Source organism: Olea europaea, chromosome 14 (assembly GCF_002742605.1).
Source record: "Olea europaea var. sylvestris chromosome 14, O_europaea_v1, whole genome shotgun sequence".
Taxonomy (NCBI): Eukaryota; Viridiplantae; Streptophyta; class Magnoliopsida; order Lamiales; family Oleaceae; genus Olea; species Olea europaea.
In genome coordinates this window covers 7,940,943-7,961,099 of record NC_036250.1, presented here as the reverse complement: position 1 = coordinate 7,961,099, position 20,157 = coordinate 7,940,943, and the positions used below count along the sequence as shown (strand labels likewise).

The 20,157-nt window shown below is 40.9% G+C and overlaps 2 protein-coding genes across 2 annotated transcripts; one reads left to right on the top strand and one right to left on the bottom strand.

Annotated features, from left to right (window-relative positions):
- Window positions 1–2,792: 2,792 nt before the first annotated feature.
- LOC111409015 (26S proteasome non-ATPase regulatory subunit 4 homolog) lies at window positions 2,793–9,164 on the bottom strand. Its single transcript, XM_023038908.1, has 10 exons — window positions 9,015–9,164; window positions 8,794–8,907; window positions 8,554–8,659; window positions 8,242–8,356; window positions 7,948–8,157; window positions 7,180–7,468; window positions 5,773–5,896; window positions 3,639–3,742; window positions 3,402–3,470; window positions 2,793–3,142 (listed from the first exon to the last, which is right to left on the bottom strand). Exons 1-10 carry the CDS (start codon window positions 9,024–9,026, stop codon window positions 3,089–3,091), a joined length of 1,197 nt encoding a protein of 398 aa, XP_022894676.1. The 5' UTR covers window positions 9,027–9,164; the 3' UTR covers window positions 2,793–3,088.
- A 5,823-nt stretch (window positions 9,165–14,987) lies between these two features.
- On the top strand, window positions 14,988–15,977 carry LOC111409463. The gene is made up of 2 exons (XM_023039509.1): window positions 14,988–15,503; window positions 15,552–15,977. Exons 1-2 carry the CDS (start codon window positions 14,988–14,990, stop codon window positions 15,975–15,977), a joined length of 942 nt encoding a protein of 313 aa, XP_022895277.1.
- The last annotated feature ends 4,180 nt before the right edge of the window (window positions 15,978–20,157 follow it).

The window sequence follows — 20,157 nt, the reverse complement described above, 5'->3', positions numbered from 1 at the left end:
GGGTTGGCCAGAAGCGTAGTTGGAGGAAACATCAACTTCCACTTCCCTTTCAAATGGGCTTCTACCTTGGCTATAGTCCGACGAGGCTGTTCTATGGCTTTGAATTTCGTCTTCTTGCTGGTAGTGCCCCTAAGGGGCGTATGGAGGAATGGAGAAGCTCCCCTGGCCTTGCATTTGGGCAACGAGCTCCCTCATAGCCAAGTTTTGGCTAGCAATATCTCTCTTGTTGGCCGCCATGACAGCCATTTCTCTCGACAGTCGGGCCGTAGACCTCATTCCATCTCGTCTTTGGTGGTGGTGGAGTCTTTGCCGGGTTGCTGGGGCAGCGGGTGGAGGAGGCATATTTGCGTTTTCTCTTACCCTCCTAGGGGGTGTGTCCTCGTTTGAACTCATTTTACTTTCGCCTAACTTCAGATTTTGCTAAGTTGTGGGGCTTCCTCTTGTTCTTTTTCAAGAACAAATCCTTTTTCAAGGAGGGTTGCCCAAATGTTCTTCAGTAAGCTTCCACCACAAGGTTGTTCATGGTTATAGTGTGGTTTCCCACAGACGGCGCCAATCTGTTGACCCCGAAGAGTGTTGCCAACAGATGTCGAACCCACCCACACTCACGTAAGCGAAAGTCCTACACGCTAAGACACATGAACGGTTTGGAATGAACCTCTTTAGGAGCGTGGGAGTAGCTCAACAACGCGGGACGAGTACGTTCGAAATCTGGTGAGATATTCGTAATCCGATTGTACAATAATTACCAATCGGTGTTCATGAATGTGAATGTAAATATGTATATATTTGTGTTGTGTTATAAGACAATATTAAAAATCGAGTAAAGTGTGGTTCCTTGTATTGATTCTTGCATTAGCCTTTCGATGTTATACAGAGGAAGTATTTATAGTGTTACATGTGAAATGACAGCCCTTAGATGAGGTGGCACGTGGCCTCATCTCCTTAACTCAAACATCCAATCCTAGGCATCATCTTTGACTTGCTAGCTTGCTGCGCATTTATTGCTTGTGCAGAACCCCATTGCTAGTGATAAGACTTGGCATATGCACTCATGACAAACGTTCCATCAATCATTCAAACAAGATCTTTACGTAAAAGATCTCTTGGGAGAGGTGATTGTAGAAGACGTTCCTTCATAGTTCGTGGGCCTCTGCTTCAGCTTCGGATTCGGGGCTTCTGCCACTCACGTAGTACTTTCGCTTTAGGGCTTCGGCTATCTTCACTGGCCTCGGCATATGGGCCTCGGATATACAAAGCACCTCGGCTGGAGCGCCACGTGATTCAGATTGAGTGGGCCATAGGCCGTAGGTTGGCCAAGTATGACAACACGTAACAGTTTCTAATGATAGATCTTATGTTTGTAAATACTGATAAAGCTACAAATGTTGTAACAACTTCTTACTCTTTCATATTCTCTTTTGTAGAGTAACAAAATTCTTCTAGTCTATCTTCATGAATATAGATGAATCATCAAGTGCCAAATCACTTTAATTGTATTTGCTATATCTGTTTCTTATTTGGCCTAAAACTCAATTTAAGGGCTTGTTTAAGGATATCAAACTTACTAAGTAAGTGAATTTTGTAGGATGGCAAGGGACTTGACGAAACAGATGCATTTGCATTGAAGGAGTGGCTCATGATATGATGTTGGATTGCTTTGGGAGAAAGGTGCCCAAGTGATGCTACCATGGCTGAATCATTTGGAGAGAGGATAGAAAGGGGCCATCGACATCCTTTAACTATGCTGATGCAAGGTTTTGTAACTACTATTGGGGGCTAAGGAATGGTTAAAATTGTTAAAATTTAGATGCAAGTTTTACATTGAAAAGTTTGCTAAAATAGGTGATGGATCACCACCAATTATCACTAGCAGTGGCATGAAATTTAGATGGGATATTTGATGGTGTTTTGATTTTGAGTGTTGAGTTCATTTTTAATTTTTTATTTTGACGGTATGTTTTAAGATTGTTACAAACGTGTTTAGTTTGTCGGTCTAAAAAGTTGTTTCTCAAAATAGGAAACTAGAAAATGTGTTTGATTTGAAATTTTGTGAAATTGGTTTATGACATTTTATTTCATTAAATTCAATTATTGCGTAAAATAGAACGAATTTATGTTAATATATTATCAAGTAATATATATTCTTAAAGTTTTTTTTTTTTTTTGCTACAAAAATAAAACAAAAGCAAATAATAATTTGACTTGACTAAACATAGGAAATAAATATTAAAAATTAATGACTTGAACTAAGAATCTATATTTGTGTTAATATCATATTTTATGTGAAAAACTATAACGATTGTTTTTACTTTTGTGGAAATTTTCTTTTATAATTTTAGAAAATTATTGATTTTTAGATTTTTTTTTACAAAATTTAAAACTAATTCTATATAAATAAAATTTTATTTAAACATCTATATTCCATATTTTAAATATTTTCAAAGTTTTCACCAAAAACACTAAACATTAAAAAAATGAGCTTTCAAATTTTTTTGTTAGTTTTCGAAAATGCATTTTAAAAAATACAAGACCAAACAAATCTTGGACATTTTGCAAAACTAAAAACATCTTGAAAACAGCAAACCAAACGTACGAGGAGCTCTTCAACTCAATCAAAAAAGAGAAAAATTATCGAGAACAAAAACCGGTGGAGATGCCAATTCAGGAAGGCACAACCATCTGGGTTAATTACTTATATTAAGTAATCCTTCATATTTAGTTCAAAAGCATGCACCATTTGCACAATTCTTTGAAATTTCCATTAGAAAAGACAGAAAAATGAACAAATGTAGTAAAAGAATGGTCATGCGTCCATGTTACAATCCCCTTTGACAACATTATCCCCATCCTGCAAATCAAACTGCACAAATAACTCAGGAAGGCACTGCTTAATCTGCTTCGCAAAAAATACTATTGAATTTAATATATAATCACAAAACAGCATGACTAGTAATACTTCATCGGTGTGAAAGACGAGGAAGAAGTTAAATATCAAGACATATAAGCAATTCCAATAAATTTCTCCTAAACACGAAATTAGTGAGCAAGAAACTACAGCTGACAGTGGATATCAACCAATCCATCATCACTTCTTTTCTTCTTCTTTTGGTGCTTCATCTTCATCCTTACTCTGCTGGGACTAAAACAAAATACAGATCAAGAAAACTGGTTGATACTTTAACGAGACACAGCAAATGAAAGTGAAAAGTACAATTTGATTACAGCAATAATACAAAGCCACTTATGATATGTGCAGTCAGAAAGAGAAGACAAAACAAATTAAGCTAGAAATACCACATCAAATTTTTAACAGGCCATAAAACATAATTCACAACTTTCAATAAAATCTTGGGTTGTCATCAATCTTTGCTTCAACAAATATCAACCATTGAACTCACCTCAGCCTGACTTTGCGAGGAAGCAAGCAAATCTTTGATAGAGGGATCATTTGGATCAACTCCTGGAAGCTGTTGAAGCAAACAAACCACGAAACAGGACTCTAGATATTAGTTTAGTTTGTTTGTTTTGTAATTTTTTTCCCACTCTTCACTATTTGACCTTGTATGTATCAAGTAGTGCTGACAACATTTGGCCATGTTATAAGAGACGTGAAGAAATTAGCCCAGTAGACTTACCGAAGCCAGGATAGAGGACACAAAAGACTGGTCTGCCAACAGCTTATTCATATCTGTCTGGTTTGATTGGTCTTTTGTACCCTCCTGCACGGACAATTGAACGGCTACATTCACCAAAACAAATAAGACATCAGAAAAATGATTTAGAATAGAAGATTCCAAATACGCTTTACCCATATTTTAAGAAAATAGTTTCTAGGGAAGCTCAAGAGATAATTTATTGCAAACAAGGAGAGGAAACAGCACAAGGTCAGGTCCCATTCCCAAAGCATCGAGAAACAAGAATAGTTTGTATGTGAGACCAACAATGACAACGCCTATGGAGCCTTACCATTATTTTATGCGAGCAAAATAAGGCAACGACACTACTAAAAAGAGATAAGTAAAATACAAATAAAGACCAAGTTGAAAAAATTAAAAAAATACTCTCGAGGGCTCTATGCACTCAGAGCTCTCTCTCCAAGACGAACTGCATCCATGTGGTAAGTTCAAAATTTTATAATATTTTGACAATGTCATTCACATGAAGACCACCTCAGGGTTGAAGAATGTTTTCCCATTTTTTGGGTTAACAAGGGCTTAATACCACGATTTCTATGGTCTATAAGACGATTGAGTGCTCTCTTTTAATCATCATAATAGTGCAGTTGTACTGCTCGTCCATAATTAAAATGACAGGTGGTGAATAAACAAAAGGGCATAAAAACAAGTTAATTCTAAACATCTGTGATAAAATAATAAAAGTAACTGAACATTCAGTTACGGTTATGAAGGCCAAAAACTAATGACATTAACTTCACTTCAATAATGATGAAACCCATATTCTATCACCGTTAATGCCTTCAACCATAGCAAGGGAGTAAATTGTCGATCCCATATAAAGAAACATGAAAAACCACAGCATATTTTTGCATCAACTTTTGGATAAAAATCAAATTTATTAGGCATACTACAGTAATAGGTGTGGGCCCAATATTATAAGAATAAGACTGCTCAGTTTGGTCCAGTTACATGAAAAGAACAATTACGATAAACAGAACTGAACAGTTCACTCCGGTTCTCAGGTTCACTGTGCAATAACGAGAACCCGACCAGTTACCCTGGGCTTTTTTTCTTCATTCCGTTTTTGTTTGCTATAATTTTATCTACTTTGCATATCAACCCTTGCTCTTTTATTTAGCTCCAGTTTGACAACCATTATTAGGGAAAAATAATGTTTTGAATAGTGATTTTTATGAGAATGTATAGCTAAAATTCAAAAAGTAGGAAAAATGTTGGATTTACGTGCAGAATATTTTATTAGTGAATGTGTGGTTGAAAACAAGATGTAGAAAAAAGAGTTTTCAAATAATGATAGTCAAATAGGGGCTTAACGTGTCATTAAAAAAAAAAAAAGAAGAGAGAGATAAGAAAGAGAATTTTTTTATCCTAAATCAGATCTGGGAACCATGGGTTTTGCCAATTTTATTATCGTTCTTCAGAATATTGGCTGGTTTTGTTGATATCCAGGCATGAAGTTCAAATTTGGGGTTAAGCCTTTGTCCAAATAGCAGAAATCTGGGGAAGGTGGCAAGAGGAAGAAGAAGGCTCCGTTTCAAGTGGGAGTTTGGCAACTGGAGTCGGGCTGGGGATGGAGGTCGACACGTAGGTCTTGCAAGAAGGGGGTTGGATTGTGTGAGGGAACCAGATAGTGTAGAGATTTTGTTTAGAATTTAAAGAGCAATACTGTGAAATAGTTAGTCAACCTAGAACAGATTATAAACTCATTAAAAATGCAAGGGCGCCAATACTTATTTCAAAAGAGCATATTTTTTAGCATCTTGTAAGCATTTTTTATACCCCCACCCCCCAAAATAAGGTTCAACCTATCATCCGTTTAGTAATCTGTGGAATTCAGAAAAAATAATCCAGATACAACTCATTCCTCTTCTCATGTAAGTGATTGTTCCCCTTCAAGGAAAGCAACAGTACTGAAGAAATATAACAAGCAGCATTAACAGGATAGAACACAAGTACAAACACAATGGATAGTGTACAACATCAGATCGAATTGTTAGTGAGCTTAAGGAAAAAACAAAAGAAAATAATACGCAAGTTAAGAAATGAAATTTAGCCAACAAACATAAGTTCTCACCAAGCTGCAAATCGTGATCATCAGTAGCTGCTTCTGACATTTCGGTATCCCGTGTAGCAACAGCAGAGGAAGAATCACCCATAGACATTGCAAGAGCCTGTCGTAACAATGCATTTTCATCATCCTGAAACCAAGAAATTTTATATGTTAACCGTTTTCAGCTGTCATCTCTGCTATCACACAACTAAGCATGAAATGTGGAAGTTCAAAAAGCCCCTGTTTGGCTCTCCTTTCTTAAAACTCATTTTTTTCTCCAAACTCATTTTCAATCACGGTATCAACAACTTTTTTTATCGACTTTTCAACCACATATTTCACCAATTTTTATTAAATCTACTAAAAATCTAATTTTTATCCAAACCAAATAGGGGCAAAGTAAACTAAGCAAATTACATCACCTAACAAAATTTAATAATAGGAGTTGTCAATGTGTCATAGGCATAAAAGAAAAAAGTGAAACCGAAACATGTCCAACATGACGGCAATTTAATTGAATCAGGAAAAAGTTTAATTACTGCAGTCCGCATACAGAAACTTGTCCACTATTTATTAAAAATTTATATCTGAGCCAGGAAGAACCTCCCATCAACATTTTTTGACCAAGACATTTAAAATCCAGTATGTGTCTGACTCATTATATAGCGTATACCTTCTGTACAAGATTGGTTATCTCTAAAAGCACAGCAAACCTCTAGTTCCCCTGCCATATACAAGTCAAACAATCTACTTCCCCATTTCGATTTTCAATTCCTCATTCTCTTTCAGATGGACTGCTTTAAGGTCTCTCACAACATTTTCCTTCTCCTAATAATGCACACAAATCTATTGCATAATCTAAAAATTCACATATGTACTGTATACTGCAATTGCCATATATAACTCAAAAGGAGCCGCAGGGCCATTGCAGCATCGTTGCCACGACCAAAAAACGATTGTTAAATTACATTGTACTATCAACCTAAACGGCAGAGATATTTGGGAGCAGATGTGATGTAGAACGCGAACTCCACTTGGATGCTTTACAAGACCAAGTAAAATAACTCCTTTAATTTATACAAATTTATTAAAGCAGCAAGGCATGGAATGAAATTGGGAATTCAAAATCAGAAGAAGTTTCTACCACACAAAAAACAAAAAAAAAAAACCTAATGCATGGTAAATTTTCCGCATTCTACCAGCATGATTTGCATGATGACAGTTGACTTAAATGGTACAGGTTTGTCAGTGTATATGGATATGTCAGTGAATAAATTATGCCACTTCACTTCGCTTAACTCATAAATTGATCTTTCAAAAAAGAACGGGCACACCTATGCCCCTCAATGAATGTCTTTGTAAGATACAGGAAATTTTACCAAACAAACACACTGAAAAGAAAAATGAATTCAGTGCAAAAGGGACTCTGACCATTTGGTCTTTTGTCTTGTTTTCAGGTTCAGTCATTCCAGTGTTCGCATTTTCAGATATGGTAGCATCCTTTGATGCAGAATGTTCACCACTTTCCTGCTTTGCAGCTTCTTCTGCAGCCTTCTTTGCAGCTGCTTCTTGCTTAGCCCTCTCCTCTTCCATTGAAACTCGAAGCGCAAGAGCAAGTTCAGGATCCAGGTTCGGATCCACTCCAAATTCAAAACCAGATACTCCACCAGCTGCAGCAAAACTACTTCCCCCCTGTCCATCACCAGTAAAAATAGGTGTACTGCCAACAACAAAAAAGAAATAATTGATGGGGAAAAAATAACTGGTCACGCACTACAGTAAGAGGTGACAGAAAATCTTATCTTAAAAGTTTTAGCTAGTCATGTTCTTGATTATTTCAGGATTTTATGTTTTCCTGTTTCCTAGTTTATTTAAATCCAAAGAATTATTCCTTTTAAGAAGGTGCTTAGTTCAGAAGCTCAGGGCTTTAGGTACTTGTCAATATATGTGGTGCGAATGGGTGCTAAGCCTATTTAACATATTAACAGATTATCTACAGTTCTATTCACAACTTTTAGCAAGCACTGCAATTTCCAGTTATTTGATTTTCTCTAAGAAATCTCTAGCTTTTGATGATGAAAGCAATTCTCGCACTCGTGCAATAGGCATCATAACCAAAGATGGCCCATAACATGTGTCTAAAATTATAAAATTATATAGCTAGTTGAAATTAACAGATATTGCAATTTGGAAAGCAACCTTATGAGCACATCAGAAAGAGCACTTGGACCAGGAGGAACATGCACAACATGACTGCTATCATTATTATTCACAGCAGCAACCAGTGCCTCAAGCTTCTCGGCCTTCCCCTTATCTTCCTCACCAAAGTTAACAACGTCAAGAGCAACGCTGTTCTTCTTCAATTTCCTTCCAATCATCTCCAACACCTTCTTGTCATATTTCACAGGACTATAATCACAAGTTCTAACAATTAGTAAACCAAAAATCAAAAATTGCGAGCATAGTGAAATTATAAATAGCAGTAAAGATTACCCGCCAGCAAATACAATAATCCTTTGTTGTTGTTTTTTGTTTTGGCGATGCTTGAGAGCCAGCTGCGCCACCTGGATCCCTGCTGCCAAGTTCATCTCACTGCCAATTTCCAGACCTGCACTGATAAAGAGGGAAACTTTATTTGCATACAACATCAAAGATAAAAGATCCGGCAAATGCCTAAAATAATATTGTATTACAAACAAGATAACTGAATTTCCTCATTTTCATATCCTTTGCTGTTTTTTCTCCAGCTTTCAACAGGACAAAAAGGACACATTCAAAATAGCTTAAAAAATAATAAAAACTAACCGTGCATGCAAGCTAGGATCTTTCCAAGATCGCTAGTTGGTGTGACCAATACTCGAACCCCTTCTCCTGCCATTGTTAATACTCCAACTGTATTCTCTGGATTTGACTACACAGTAATAATATATATTCAAAGAATACTCCAAATTAACATGAATTAAAATTATACGCAACAACAATTATGAAATCCTAATAACCATCACGTATAGTGGGAAAAAATGTGCAAATGGAAAAAGTGAATACCTGAGTTTTTGCGCCACAGATGAGATTAACAACGTCAGCTTGAGCCTGGAATCGATTGGGGAAGTAGTCGCCGTTCCGCATCCACTCAGAATTATCGATACAGATTATTGTCGCCTAATTTTTTTCAAAAAATAAATAGCAAGTATATTAATTAATCGCTGAAAGTAAATAAACTAATGCTTGGGAAAGGGAAAAAATAGCAGAAAAAATAGAGAAAACACCTCAAGCACCATGATTTCACTAGTTTTAATTAGAGAAAATAGAAAATGCCAATAGATTGGATTGCATAATCAACTCCTTTTATGCGCTTCTTTGAAAATGTGTTTTGGTTTCCTTGCTCCTAAAGAAGGGGTTAATTATATGAATCGGGGCTAAACTCTGTCCTATGTTACTTCTTAACTTAAAAATGTAATTCAAATGTCACTAAACTTTGCCAAATGGTCACCGAACTTTATACCTTGTTACCCATCCTTCACTCAAATGAAAAAATCCATTAAGTCTTACAAATGGCGTTAATTCGAGTGACGAATGGATAACACGGTGCAAACTTAAGTGATCATTGAAATACATTTTAAAGTTTGGTTATAAAATAGTAACACTTGACGAAATTTAGTGAACATTGAGTTACATTTTTAAGTACGGTGACTAAGTAGTAACATAGTTGAAAAATCAAACCGACATCAGTTACATTAACACCAACATTTTTGTACTTTTATTTAATTTTTCTTTTTCAATTTCTTTTAGTGTTCTAACTGTTTCTTTTTCAATCTATTTATGTAGAGTTTGAGATACGGTGAACTGATATCAGTTGATCTAAAAATCAAATGTACTTTTTCACCATGATGGATGAATATTAGCAACAATTCTATTTTTATTTAATTTATAAGTCTCTGATTTTCTGTTTCCTCTTTTTTCCCTTCATTTTCTTTGATTTCTTGTTTCATAGAGGTCGATTTGAGAAGTTTAGCCCTTGTTTGATTCCCATTTTGAGGAAAAAAAATGAATTTTTGAATAGTATATTGATGGGACATGTGTAGTTAAAAAATAAAGAAAAGTTTTGAATTTGCATGTAATATCATTTTATTGAAGAATGTGTGATTGAATGATATCAAATCAGTGTTTAATAATGTTTTTTTTTTTTTTTGGAAAAGAATGAGACTCAAACAAAGGCTTAATAATTCAATTTAAAAATACATCTTAATGGTCACTAAACTTTGCCCTATGTTATTACTTAGTCACTGAACTTAAAAATGTAACTGAATGATCACTGAATTTCGTCAAGTGTTACTATTTCACAATCGAACTTTAAAATGTATCTTAATGGTCGCCGAACTTTGCATCGTGTTACCCATCCGTCACTCAAATTGACGTCATTTGTTGGACTTAACGGATTTTTCTATTTGAGTGATGGATGGGTAACACAGTGCAAATTTTGGTGGCCATTGAGATACATTTTAAAGTTCGATTATAAATTAATAACACTTGGCGAAATTCAGTGACCATTGAGTTATATTTTTAAGGTCAGTGACTAAGTAGTAACATAAGGCAAAGTTCAGTGACTATCCATATAATTAACCCCCTAAAGAAGACTAGAGTGGTTTATTTTATTTATTTTACTGGGTGCTAGTTTTTCCACGTTTACATTTTCACCCTCCACTTTGGATGAGTTATATTAATAATCACATTTGATCTTATTATAACAAGTAACACATAAGTCCATTTTTATAATATCCGTGATTGTCTCATTTTTCTCTAAATTCATTTTCAATCATAGTTTTAGGTTATTCTTAACTTTTCAACTACATATTTTATAGCTTTTATCAAAATTTACTAAAAACTCAGTTTTTTTTCTAAATTAAAAAATGAAGAAGCCAAATTATACAACATGAGATTGACAATTTGTTGAAATGTGCACAATACTTAAAAAAAATAAAAAATAAAAAATAAAAAAAAACTAATGCGCAATAGTTCGATATGCTCATTAATTATAGCAAAAAAAAATCTCATTTTCAATCATAGTTTTGTGATATTCTTAACTTTTCAACTACATATTTTATTGCTTTTGTCAAAATTTTTGATTTTTTTTTCAAGAAAAAAAAAGGGGCCAAATTATACACCATGAAATTGACAACTCCCTCGTATGCTCATTAGTGATAGCAAAAAAAATATGCCCTGCCCCAACGAGTTGGTAGGGCGGGGTGAGGCGCCCCATCACGGAGCCTTGAACCCACTCCGTGAAGAGAAGAAAATAATAAAAATAATTTTATTTATAAACAATTCACTCGCTAAAATCTTATTTTAAATTTGTATTTATTATCTCATAATAGCATAACTTGAAAATTAAAAAATGTAAAATAAATAAATAAATAAATGGAGCAGCAAACGAGGCAAACTCCACCTCACTACCATCCCTAATGCTCATATGCAACTCAACATTGATCTTTCTCCGTCCCAGTTTGACTCTCTTTACTTTTCTTTAATTTTTTTCGTATATATTAGGGTTGGGCAAAACTTTTGAACCGAATCGAACCGGACTCGACCACAACTGAACCGAATTGAGTGGTTCTTTTTAAGTTAAATATACGAACGGGTATCCTCATCGAAAATCAATGTGTTTAGTTGGGTTCTCGGTTCTAAATTAAGAACTGAATCTCCCTAATTTTTTTTAATTTATTTATTTTAAATAAGACAAAATATTTTAATTTTTTAAAATAATTTTGCTAACTAGTTAATTTAACTCAAACTCAAATATATGATTACCATATTTCTAATTTTTAGTCCAAGCCCAACCTATTCAAATTGACCTAAGTTTTACCCAACCTGTTATTTTGTCATAATGCCGTTTATATCGTTCTGAAAAATCGAATTTAAGCTTGATAGCTCCTCTCTTAATTCTTATAAGCTCTTTATCGTCCTCTTCTTGTTATTTTAACCATCAAATCTATGAAAAACTCAACAAAAATATACACAAAAAAACATATAAGATTGTATTACGTTATTGTGTAAGAGTTAAGATTAAATATGTCATTAGTTAAATCGATGTAATTTTGTAAATATTAAATAAAATTTAAGGCCATCAAACATGGGCTCAATTCTCTAAGATTGATTAGTATTTGTTGACCCCAAAAAGTGCGCCAACAGATGCCGGTCTCACCCACGTTTGCGTGGGCAAATATCCAACACGCTAAGACACGTGGACAGTCTAAAACGAGCGGTTCTAAGGGCGTGGGAGTAGCCCAACGACACGGGACGATGACGTTCGGAATCCGACGGGTTGTTCATAATCCGATTGTACAATAATTACCAATCGGTGTTCATAAATGTATACGTAAATGTGTATAAACTCGATTTGTGTATTGCAAGTAAAATGAGAGAGAGTTGAGTAAATGTAGTTCTTTGTATTGATTCTTGCATTAGCCTTTTGATATGACACAAGGGGAGTATTTATAGTAGTACATAATAAATGGGAGCCCTTGGATGAAGTGGCACGTGGCCTCATCTCTTTAGTTCAAACATCTTTTCCTAGGTATGGGGCTTGACTTGCTAGCTTGCAGCGCATTTATTACTTGTGCATGGCCTCCATGCTAGTGACAAGACTTGACCTTTATGCTTATGACAAACGTTCCATCAATCATTCGAATAAGATCTGTGTAGACGATCTCTTGGGAAAAGTGACCATGGAGGATGTTTCCTTGTGGTTCAGAGGCTCGCGCATCAGCTTCGGGGCTTCGGCCATTTGTCATGATATTTTCACTTGAGGGCCTCAGCTGCTCTCAACAGGTTCTAGCAGCCTGACTTCGGTTCGTAGGCCTCGGTCAATGGGCATCGGACAAAAAGGAGCCTCGGCAGATGGACTTCGGCTCGAAGCAGTTCGGATGTAGCCCACCTCGGCAGGAATGCCACGTGGATCGCCATGAATGGGCCATTGTCCCAGGTAGGTTGGCCAGGTGTGACAACACGCAATAATAGTCCCCCAAGTCCAAGTATATTCATTTATGTAATGCGTGGACTTTGATGGAGTAAAAATTGAAAGAATTTGAACCCCAAATAATAGTCCCCCAAGTCCAAGTATAGATATTTATATCATGGTTGGAGTTAGAGAAGTGTTGCTGTGGGTGAGCGATGAAGTAGGTGAGGTGTTGAACTTTTGAAGATGAAGCCGAAGTGGTTGAGACCGAACCTGCGAAGCTTGTTGTTGAATGGTCAAGAGGGAGCCGAGGTGGTTGAGGAACCGAACATGCGAGGTTTGTTGCTGAATGATGAAAAGGAAGCCAAGGTGGTTGAGGAACCGAACCTGCGAGGCTTGTTGCTGAATGATGGCGGAAGCCGAGGTGGTTGAGGAACCGAACCTGCGATGCTTGTTGCTGAATGATGGAGGAAGCCGAGGTCCAATGGTAATAATTGTGCCTTGATAGCTGAGCCAATGATTTGATATCTTGTGCTTGTTTTCGAGGAAAAGTGGCTGAACCGTTACGACTTCCAAGGCGCCTGCTGCCGTCGTATTAAAAACACAATTACGAGGACAGCTGGCGCTTCTAGAAGCAAACGCGCTGGAAGAGGTGCGTGGGAGGCACGCATGAATCTGAGGCGTAGGATTGAAAAACCCTTTGAATTCAACGCCTCGGATTGGATCTGAAATTGAGGGCTTAGATTGAGTGAGATTCGATCTAACGGCCGGGGTTCGTCCTGTACCTCTATAAAAGGTGAGGAAATCCCATTTTTCAGGATTTTCGAACACTTGCACTCTGAAATTCTCTTAAATCTTCAAATTTTTCCAACGTCGAGGTTGACTGTAATTTAATTTTCGGCCAATCTCCATTTGTGTCGAATTCCCTTAGGTATTTTTTGCAGAAAATACTCTTACTGTCTTTTTACTGAAAAAATGGAGTCCACTCGGGTAGGGAGCTAGTGACAGTGTCTTTAGACTATGGGGTCGTTCAGATGGGGGAGTCCGAGGTGGATAGGTATGCCATGACCGAGGAGCCTGTAGATTATATCCAGGAGTGGGGGGCGTCTAGGGTACCTTCGAACATGACGTGGAAGAGGTTGGGGGAACTTAGGGAGAGGTATAGTGTACCCCACTCCATAGAAATGTTAGTCCCCGAACCGAACGAGCGGGCCTGCTATCCAAGGCCCGGCTGCGTGGCCGTCAGTAAATACCTGTTTAAGGCAGGTATGCATCTACCTCTGCACCCCTTCTTCAGGGCGGTGCTTAGGAACTTCATGTTGTCGCCGACCCAGGTTCTGCCGAATGGGTGGAGCCAGCTGGTCGGCTCGTACTTCCCGTGGAAGGAAGTGTCACTCGGGAAGGACATGCCTCTCCATGTATTTATGACCCTGTTCCAGCCTCGGGTGATTGGAAAGGAGTCTAGGGGGTGGTACTACCTCACGCCTTGGGGGCTCACGCACTTTTTGTGGTGGGACTTCCTTCCTCTATCAAGGGGTGGAAGGAGTTTTGGTTCTGGGTGCGAGGTAAGTGGCAAGCAGTGGAGGGGAACAAAGCCCTTTCTTGCACCGTGCCGACCCAGTACTACGAAGCTCGTGAGTCTCCTAGACCCTACTTGTTTTCTGAAGCTAAGGTTTGAATTTGTCTACCTGTTGGGACTTCCTTTGCAGATAGTAGTACGAGGTTCGAGCTCAGCCGTGAGGAGTTCAAGGTAATAGAGGACATCTACAGGAGGCCTCTGAAGCTTCGCCACTTCGACCACTTGATTGACAGGAGTTGCTATTTTCTGGACTTTGAGCTGATGGCATCCAGAGGTATGAAGCTCCCACAGTTACAATTTTCTTGTCCTTTTGTTCTGATACTGATGCTGACCTAATGTATTGTGCAGATAAATTCAAGAAGAGGGAGTACCCAGCTCCAGATATGGCTTCCATTCTGAAGGCCACTTCTACTGTGAAGGCGAGGCCTCTAAAGACGGGCTCCAGTGGGGCGAAGGAAGTCCGAGGCAGGGTTGAAAGCCTATCCAAGGACTGTACTCCGCGGGCCTCGAAGGAGGCAACACCTCAGAGGCAGGAGAAGCCGAAGGAGCCTCGGGGGAAGGAGAAGGTCCTTGAGGAGACAAAAAAAGAGGAAGCTGGTGCATATCTCCAGCTCGATTGGGAAATTCGGGACATCTGTGTCCCATGAGGCAAAGTAAACTGGCGAGCCGAAGTTGCTTGCAACGGCCTCGAAGGCCATCAAAATTGAGATGGTTAGAGAGGCAGAGGCCGAGGAGGCTAGAGCAGAGGCTGCTAGGCATGCTTCGGAGGCTGCCGAGGAGGAGGCTGCGAAGCAAAAGCCGGTTTGTGAGAAGGGGAAGTCTCCGAGCTTTTTAGCTAGGAGGGAGGAGGCACTGGCCCCGGCCTTGGTGGAGGCTCTCCCTGAAGAGATCCGAAGCGCCACTGAGAGCTTCTACAAGTTCTGGAAAGAGAGGTGGCAGCTGCACGCCTCCGCTTGCGATGCCACTGATCTTACAAGGGCATTAGTGAGCCAGAGTGTCAGGACTTTTGGCCTCGCGCTTGAATGCAGGGAGGCCCTTAGTGAATTTCAAACAAGGACCCAGGCCTCGGAGGGGAAGATGGCCTCCCTCGCAGAGGAGCTGAAAGCTGCAAAGGCCGAGGCTGAGGAAGCCAAGGCCCAAAAAGTTGAAGAATCGGCGAAGCTTGAGTCTGCACTGGACCAGATCGAGGCCTTAAGAAAGGAAGTATACGAGCCACAGTGCGAGGTGGCCTCTTTAACAAAGAAGGTGGAGGTCTCCAATGAGCGCCAAAAGGTGACTGCTGAGGCCCTGGAGAAGGCAAATCTCTCCTTGACAGGTGCTCAAGACGCTTATAAGTATTTGGAGGGCCAAATAAAGTGGTACGTGGATGACACCTCTCATGCAAGGAAAGAGGCCCAAATTGCAGGGGAGGAGGCGGTGAAGGAATACATTACCAACTTCCATACAACTGAGGAATATAAGAGCTTCAGTGCATACTGGAGGAACTTCGCCTATGCCGAGGTGATGGAGCGGGTGGAGGAGCTGTACCCCAACTTGGATCTGACTCAACTCAGGTCTGAATTTGTGGATGAGGTTCCTCAGACCCCAGCTGAGGAGGTGCAGGGTGATGAGGCAACTGATGCCGAAGCCCCAACTACTGATGCCCAAGTTGCCGAAGCGCCAAGTGCTGAGGTGCCTCCGCCATCTAGCCAGGCTTAGACTAGATTTTCCTTTTCAGTACTTTGAATGTAATGGCCAGAGGCCCTCCTTTGTAATCCCTTTTGAATATTAATATAATGTTTTTCTTCATTCATTGTTGTTCTTTATCCAAGTTTTTGTGCCTCGTTAAACAAACGAACTGGAAGTTGATAAGAGCACGAACTATATAACTTTAACTTGGTACCTTGACTTCAATCAGTCAACTGTATGAGCCTCAGACTGAAATAAGCGAACATAACTTAAGGAACTGTGTGAGCCTCGGACTTAACCAAATGAACATAACTTAAGGAGATGAACTGTGTGAGCCTCGGACTTAAGCAAATGAACATAACTTAAGGTGAACATAACTTAAGGAGATGAACTGTGTGAGCCTCGGACTTAAGCAAATGAACATAACTTAAGGAGATGAACTGTGTGGGCCTCGAACTTAAGCAAATGAACATAACTTAAGGAGATGAACTGTGTGAGCCTCGGACTTAAGAATATGAACTGTGTGGATCCTCAGACTGTAGCGATGGTGGCTTCTCCCCTTGGCGTTCAGCGAGGCCAAAGGGAGGCATGTGCTAGCGTCTCGGAGTTCAAGCGAGGTGGCCCAGAGGTGGGTCCCGAGCCTCTCCTCCGAGGTGACGACACATCCTTGACATGGTGGATGGTGCAGCCATGTTGAGACTTCTCCCCTTGGCGTTCAGCAAGGCTAAAGGGAGGCATATGCTAGTGCCTCGGAGTTCAAGCGAGGTGGCCCAGAGGTGGGTCCCGAGCCTTTCCTCCGAGGTGACGACGCATCCCAGACATGGCGGATGGTGCAGCCATGTTAAGGCTTCTCCCCTTGGCATTCAGTAAGGTCAAAGGGAGGCATGTGCTAGCGCCTCGGAGTTCAAGAGAGGTGGCCCAGAGGTAGGTCCCGAGCCTCTCCTCCGAGGTGACGACGCATCCCAGACATAGTGGATGGTGCAGCTATGTTGAGGCTTCTCCCCTTGGCATTCAGCAAGGCCAAAGGGAGGCATGTGCTAGTGCCTCGGAGTTCAAGCGAGGTGGCCTAGAGGTGGGTCCCGAGCCTCTCCTCCGAGGTGACGACGCATCCCAGACATGGCTGATGGTGCAGCCATGTTGAGGCTTCTCCCCTTGGCGTTCAGCAAGGCCAAAGGGAGGCATGTGCTAGTGCCTTGGAGTTCAAGCGAGGTGGCCCAAAGGTGGGTCCCGAGCCTCTCCTCCGAGGTGACGACGCACCCTAGACATGGCGGATGGTGCAGCCATGTTGAGACTTCTCCCCTTACGTTCAGCAAGGCCAAAGGGAGGCATGTGCTAGAGCCTTGGAGTTCAAGCGAGGTGGCCCAGACGTGGGACTCGAGTCTCTCATCCAAGGTGACGATGAAGTACGACATGTTGATTTAACCAATGAATTTTATTGAACCATAGAAAGATTACAAAGGCTGGGGAATGTCATCCAGCATGTTGGTACAATTTATTGATAATAGATCCTGAGGTGCTCAATGTTCCATGTACGGGGTTGTGCCTTGTCGTCCATGTCTTCAATCCAGTAGGTGCCAGGTCAAACTTCCTCTCTGATTTTGTATGGGCCTTCCCAATTCGGGCCTAGGGAACTGGAACCAGGTTCTTTTGAAGATAGGAAGACCCTTCTGAGTACAAGGTCGTTGATTCGGAATGACTTCTTCTTGACTTTGGAGTTGAAGTACCTTGTCATTTTTCTTTGATAGGTGCTGAGCTTCAGCTGGGAGTCGTCTCTTCTCTCTTCAATGAAATCGAGGTCGAGCCTTTGAAGCTCGTTGTTAGTTACTTCGCTGAAGTGCAGACGTCGTGGAGAAGGAAGTCCGACCTCCACGGGGCTCATCGCCTCAGTCCCATATGCCATGAAAAAAGGGGTCTCCCCGGTTGGGGTCCTGGTGGTGGTTCGGATCGCCCAAAGTACTTGTGGCAGCTCATCAACCCAAGCTCCTTTGGATACATCAAGCTTCCTTTTTAGGACGTGCTTGATGGTCTTGTTTACGGCTTCAACTTGACCATTTGCTTTAGGGTGGTGAGGTGTGGAGAAGTGCTTCTTTATGCCGAGCTCCTCACATAGTTCTCTGACCCTTTTGTTGTCAAACTGTCTGCCATTGTTTGAGACGATCGAGTAGGGAATTTCGAACCGGCAAATAATATTTTTCCATAGGAACTTGGAAGTGTTAGCTTCTGTGATTTTTGCCAGTGGTTCAGCTTCGACCCACTTTGTGAAGTAATCAATGGTCACTATTGTGAAACTTGCACCTCCTCTACCCTTAGGTAGGGGACCTATGAGGTCCACACCCCATTTTGAGAAAGGCCAGGGGCTGGAGACTGCAGTCAAGTCCTGTGATGGTTGTCTTTGCACGGGAGAGAATCGTTGGCATTTATCACATTTTCGTACGAATTAGAGGGCGTCCCGTTTCAGGGTAGGCCAGTAGTACCCTTGCCTCAGCATTTTTTGTGCTAGAGATAGGCCTCCGGAGTGGTTGCCACACACTCCCTCGTGGATTTCTCTTAGTATGTAGGTAGTCTCTTCTTCTCCGACGCATCGTAAGAGTGGAGAGGAGAAGCTTCTCTTGTAGAGAATGTCATCAATGAAGAGGAAGTGGGCCGACCTCCTCCTTAACTTATAAGCCTCATTCTTGTTGGTGAGCAGCACCTGGTCCTTCAAATATGCTATGATCGGTTGCATCCAGGTGGGAGTTCCCGTGACCCACATGACATTAGGGGCCTCGATAGAAGGCAGGAGGAGGTACTCAATAGGCACTACTGTGAGTAGCTCTGAGTCTTTGCTACTAGCAAGCTTTGAGAGTGCATCCGCATGTGTGTTTTCGATGCGAGGAATCTGGATTAACTCTAACTTTTCAAAGGATGGGATGAGGTTCATCACCGTTTTCAGATAGGAGGCCATCGTTTTGTCTTTGGCTGAGAAGTTACCATTGACCTAGCTAACAACTAGCTGGGAGTCACTACTGATGAGTAGCCTCTTTACTTGCATTTCCTTGGCCAGTCTGAGGCCCACAAGGAGTGCCTCATACTCCGCTACATTATTAGTGGCTTTGAATCCGAACCTCACCGCCGAGGTGAGCTTGTGACCCTCGGGGCTGATGAGGACAACACCGGCACTTGAGCCGAGCTCCCCAGCTGAACCATCGATGAAGAGGCTCCACGTGAAGGGCTCCGTGGGTTCCATAATTGCATCCACCTCGGGTAGGTTGGCGAATTCAGCCACAAAGTCAGCTAAGGCTTGCCCCTTGATGGCGGCCCTAACCTTGAACACAAGGTTGAATTCACTTAGTTCCACTGCCCATTTCAATAGTCTTCCTGAGGCATCGGTCTTTTGGAGTACCTACCTCAGGGAAAAATTTGTAAGTACATGGATGGTATGAGCTTGGAAGTAGGGTCTCAGTTTCCTGGAGGCCGTGATTAAGGCCAGAGCGAGCTTCTCCATATTGGGGTAACGGGTTTTCGACGATAGAAGCGCTTTACTCGTATAGTAGACGGGGAGTTGGGTGGACCCTTCTTCTCGAATCAGAACCGAACTGATGGCCTCATTGGAGACGGCCAGATATAATTGCAAGATATCACCGGGCTTCAGCTTGGAGAGGAGGGGGGCCTGTCCCAGGTGCCTTTTCAGGCCTTGGAAGGCCTCTTCACATTCCTCAGTCCATTGGAATTTCTTCCCAACCTTGAGCACTTTGAAAAATGGAAGGCACTTGTCAGTCGGTTTGGAGACGAAGCGACTAAGTGCTGCCACTCGTCCAGTTAAGTTTTGCACTTCCTTTGGCTTTTGAGGGGACCTCATCTGGCACAAAGCCTCAATCTTCTCGGAGTTGGCCTCGATTCCTCGTTGGTTGACCATGTACCCCAAGAACTTGCCGGAAGCCACCCCAAAGGCACATTTAAGCGGGTTGAGCCTCATCCTGTACCTTCTAAGGATTTGGAAGGTATTGTTGAGGTGCGCTATGTGGTCCTCTACTTCTAAACTCTTCACCAGCATGTCATCCACATAGACCTCCATTGTCTTGCCAATGAGGTCCATAAACATTTTGTTCACGAGTCTTTGGTAGGTTGCTCCGGCGTTTTTCAACCCGAAGGGCATCATTGTATAGCAATAGAGACCTCGGTCCGTGATGAAAGAGGTGTGCTCTTCATCGGTCGGATGCATGGGGATTTG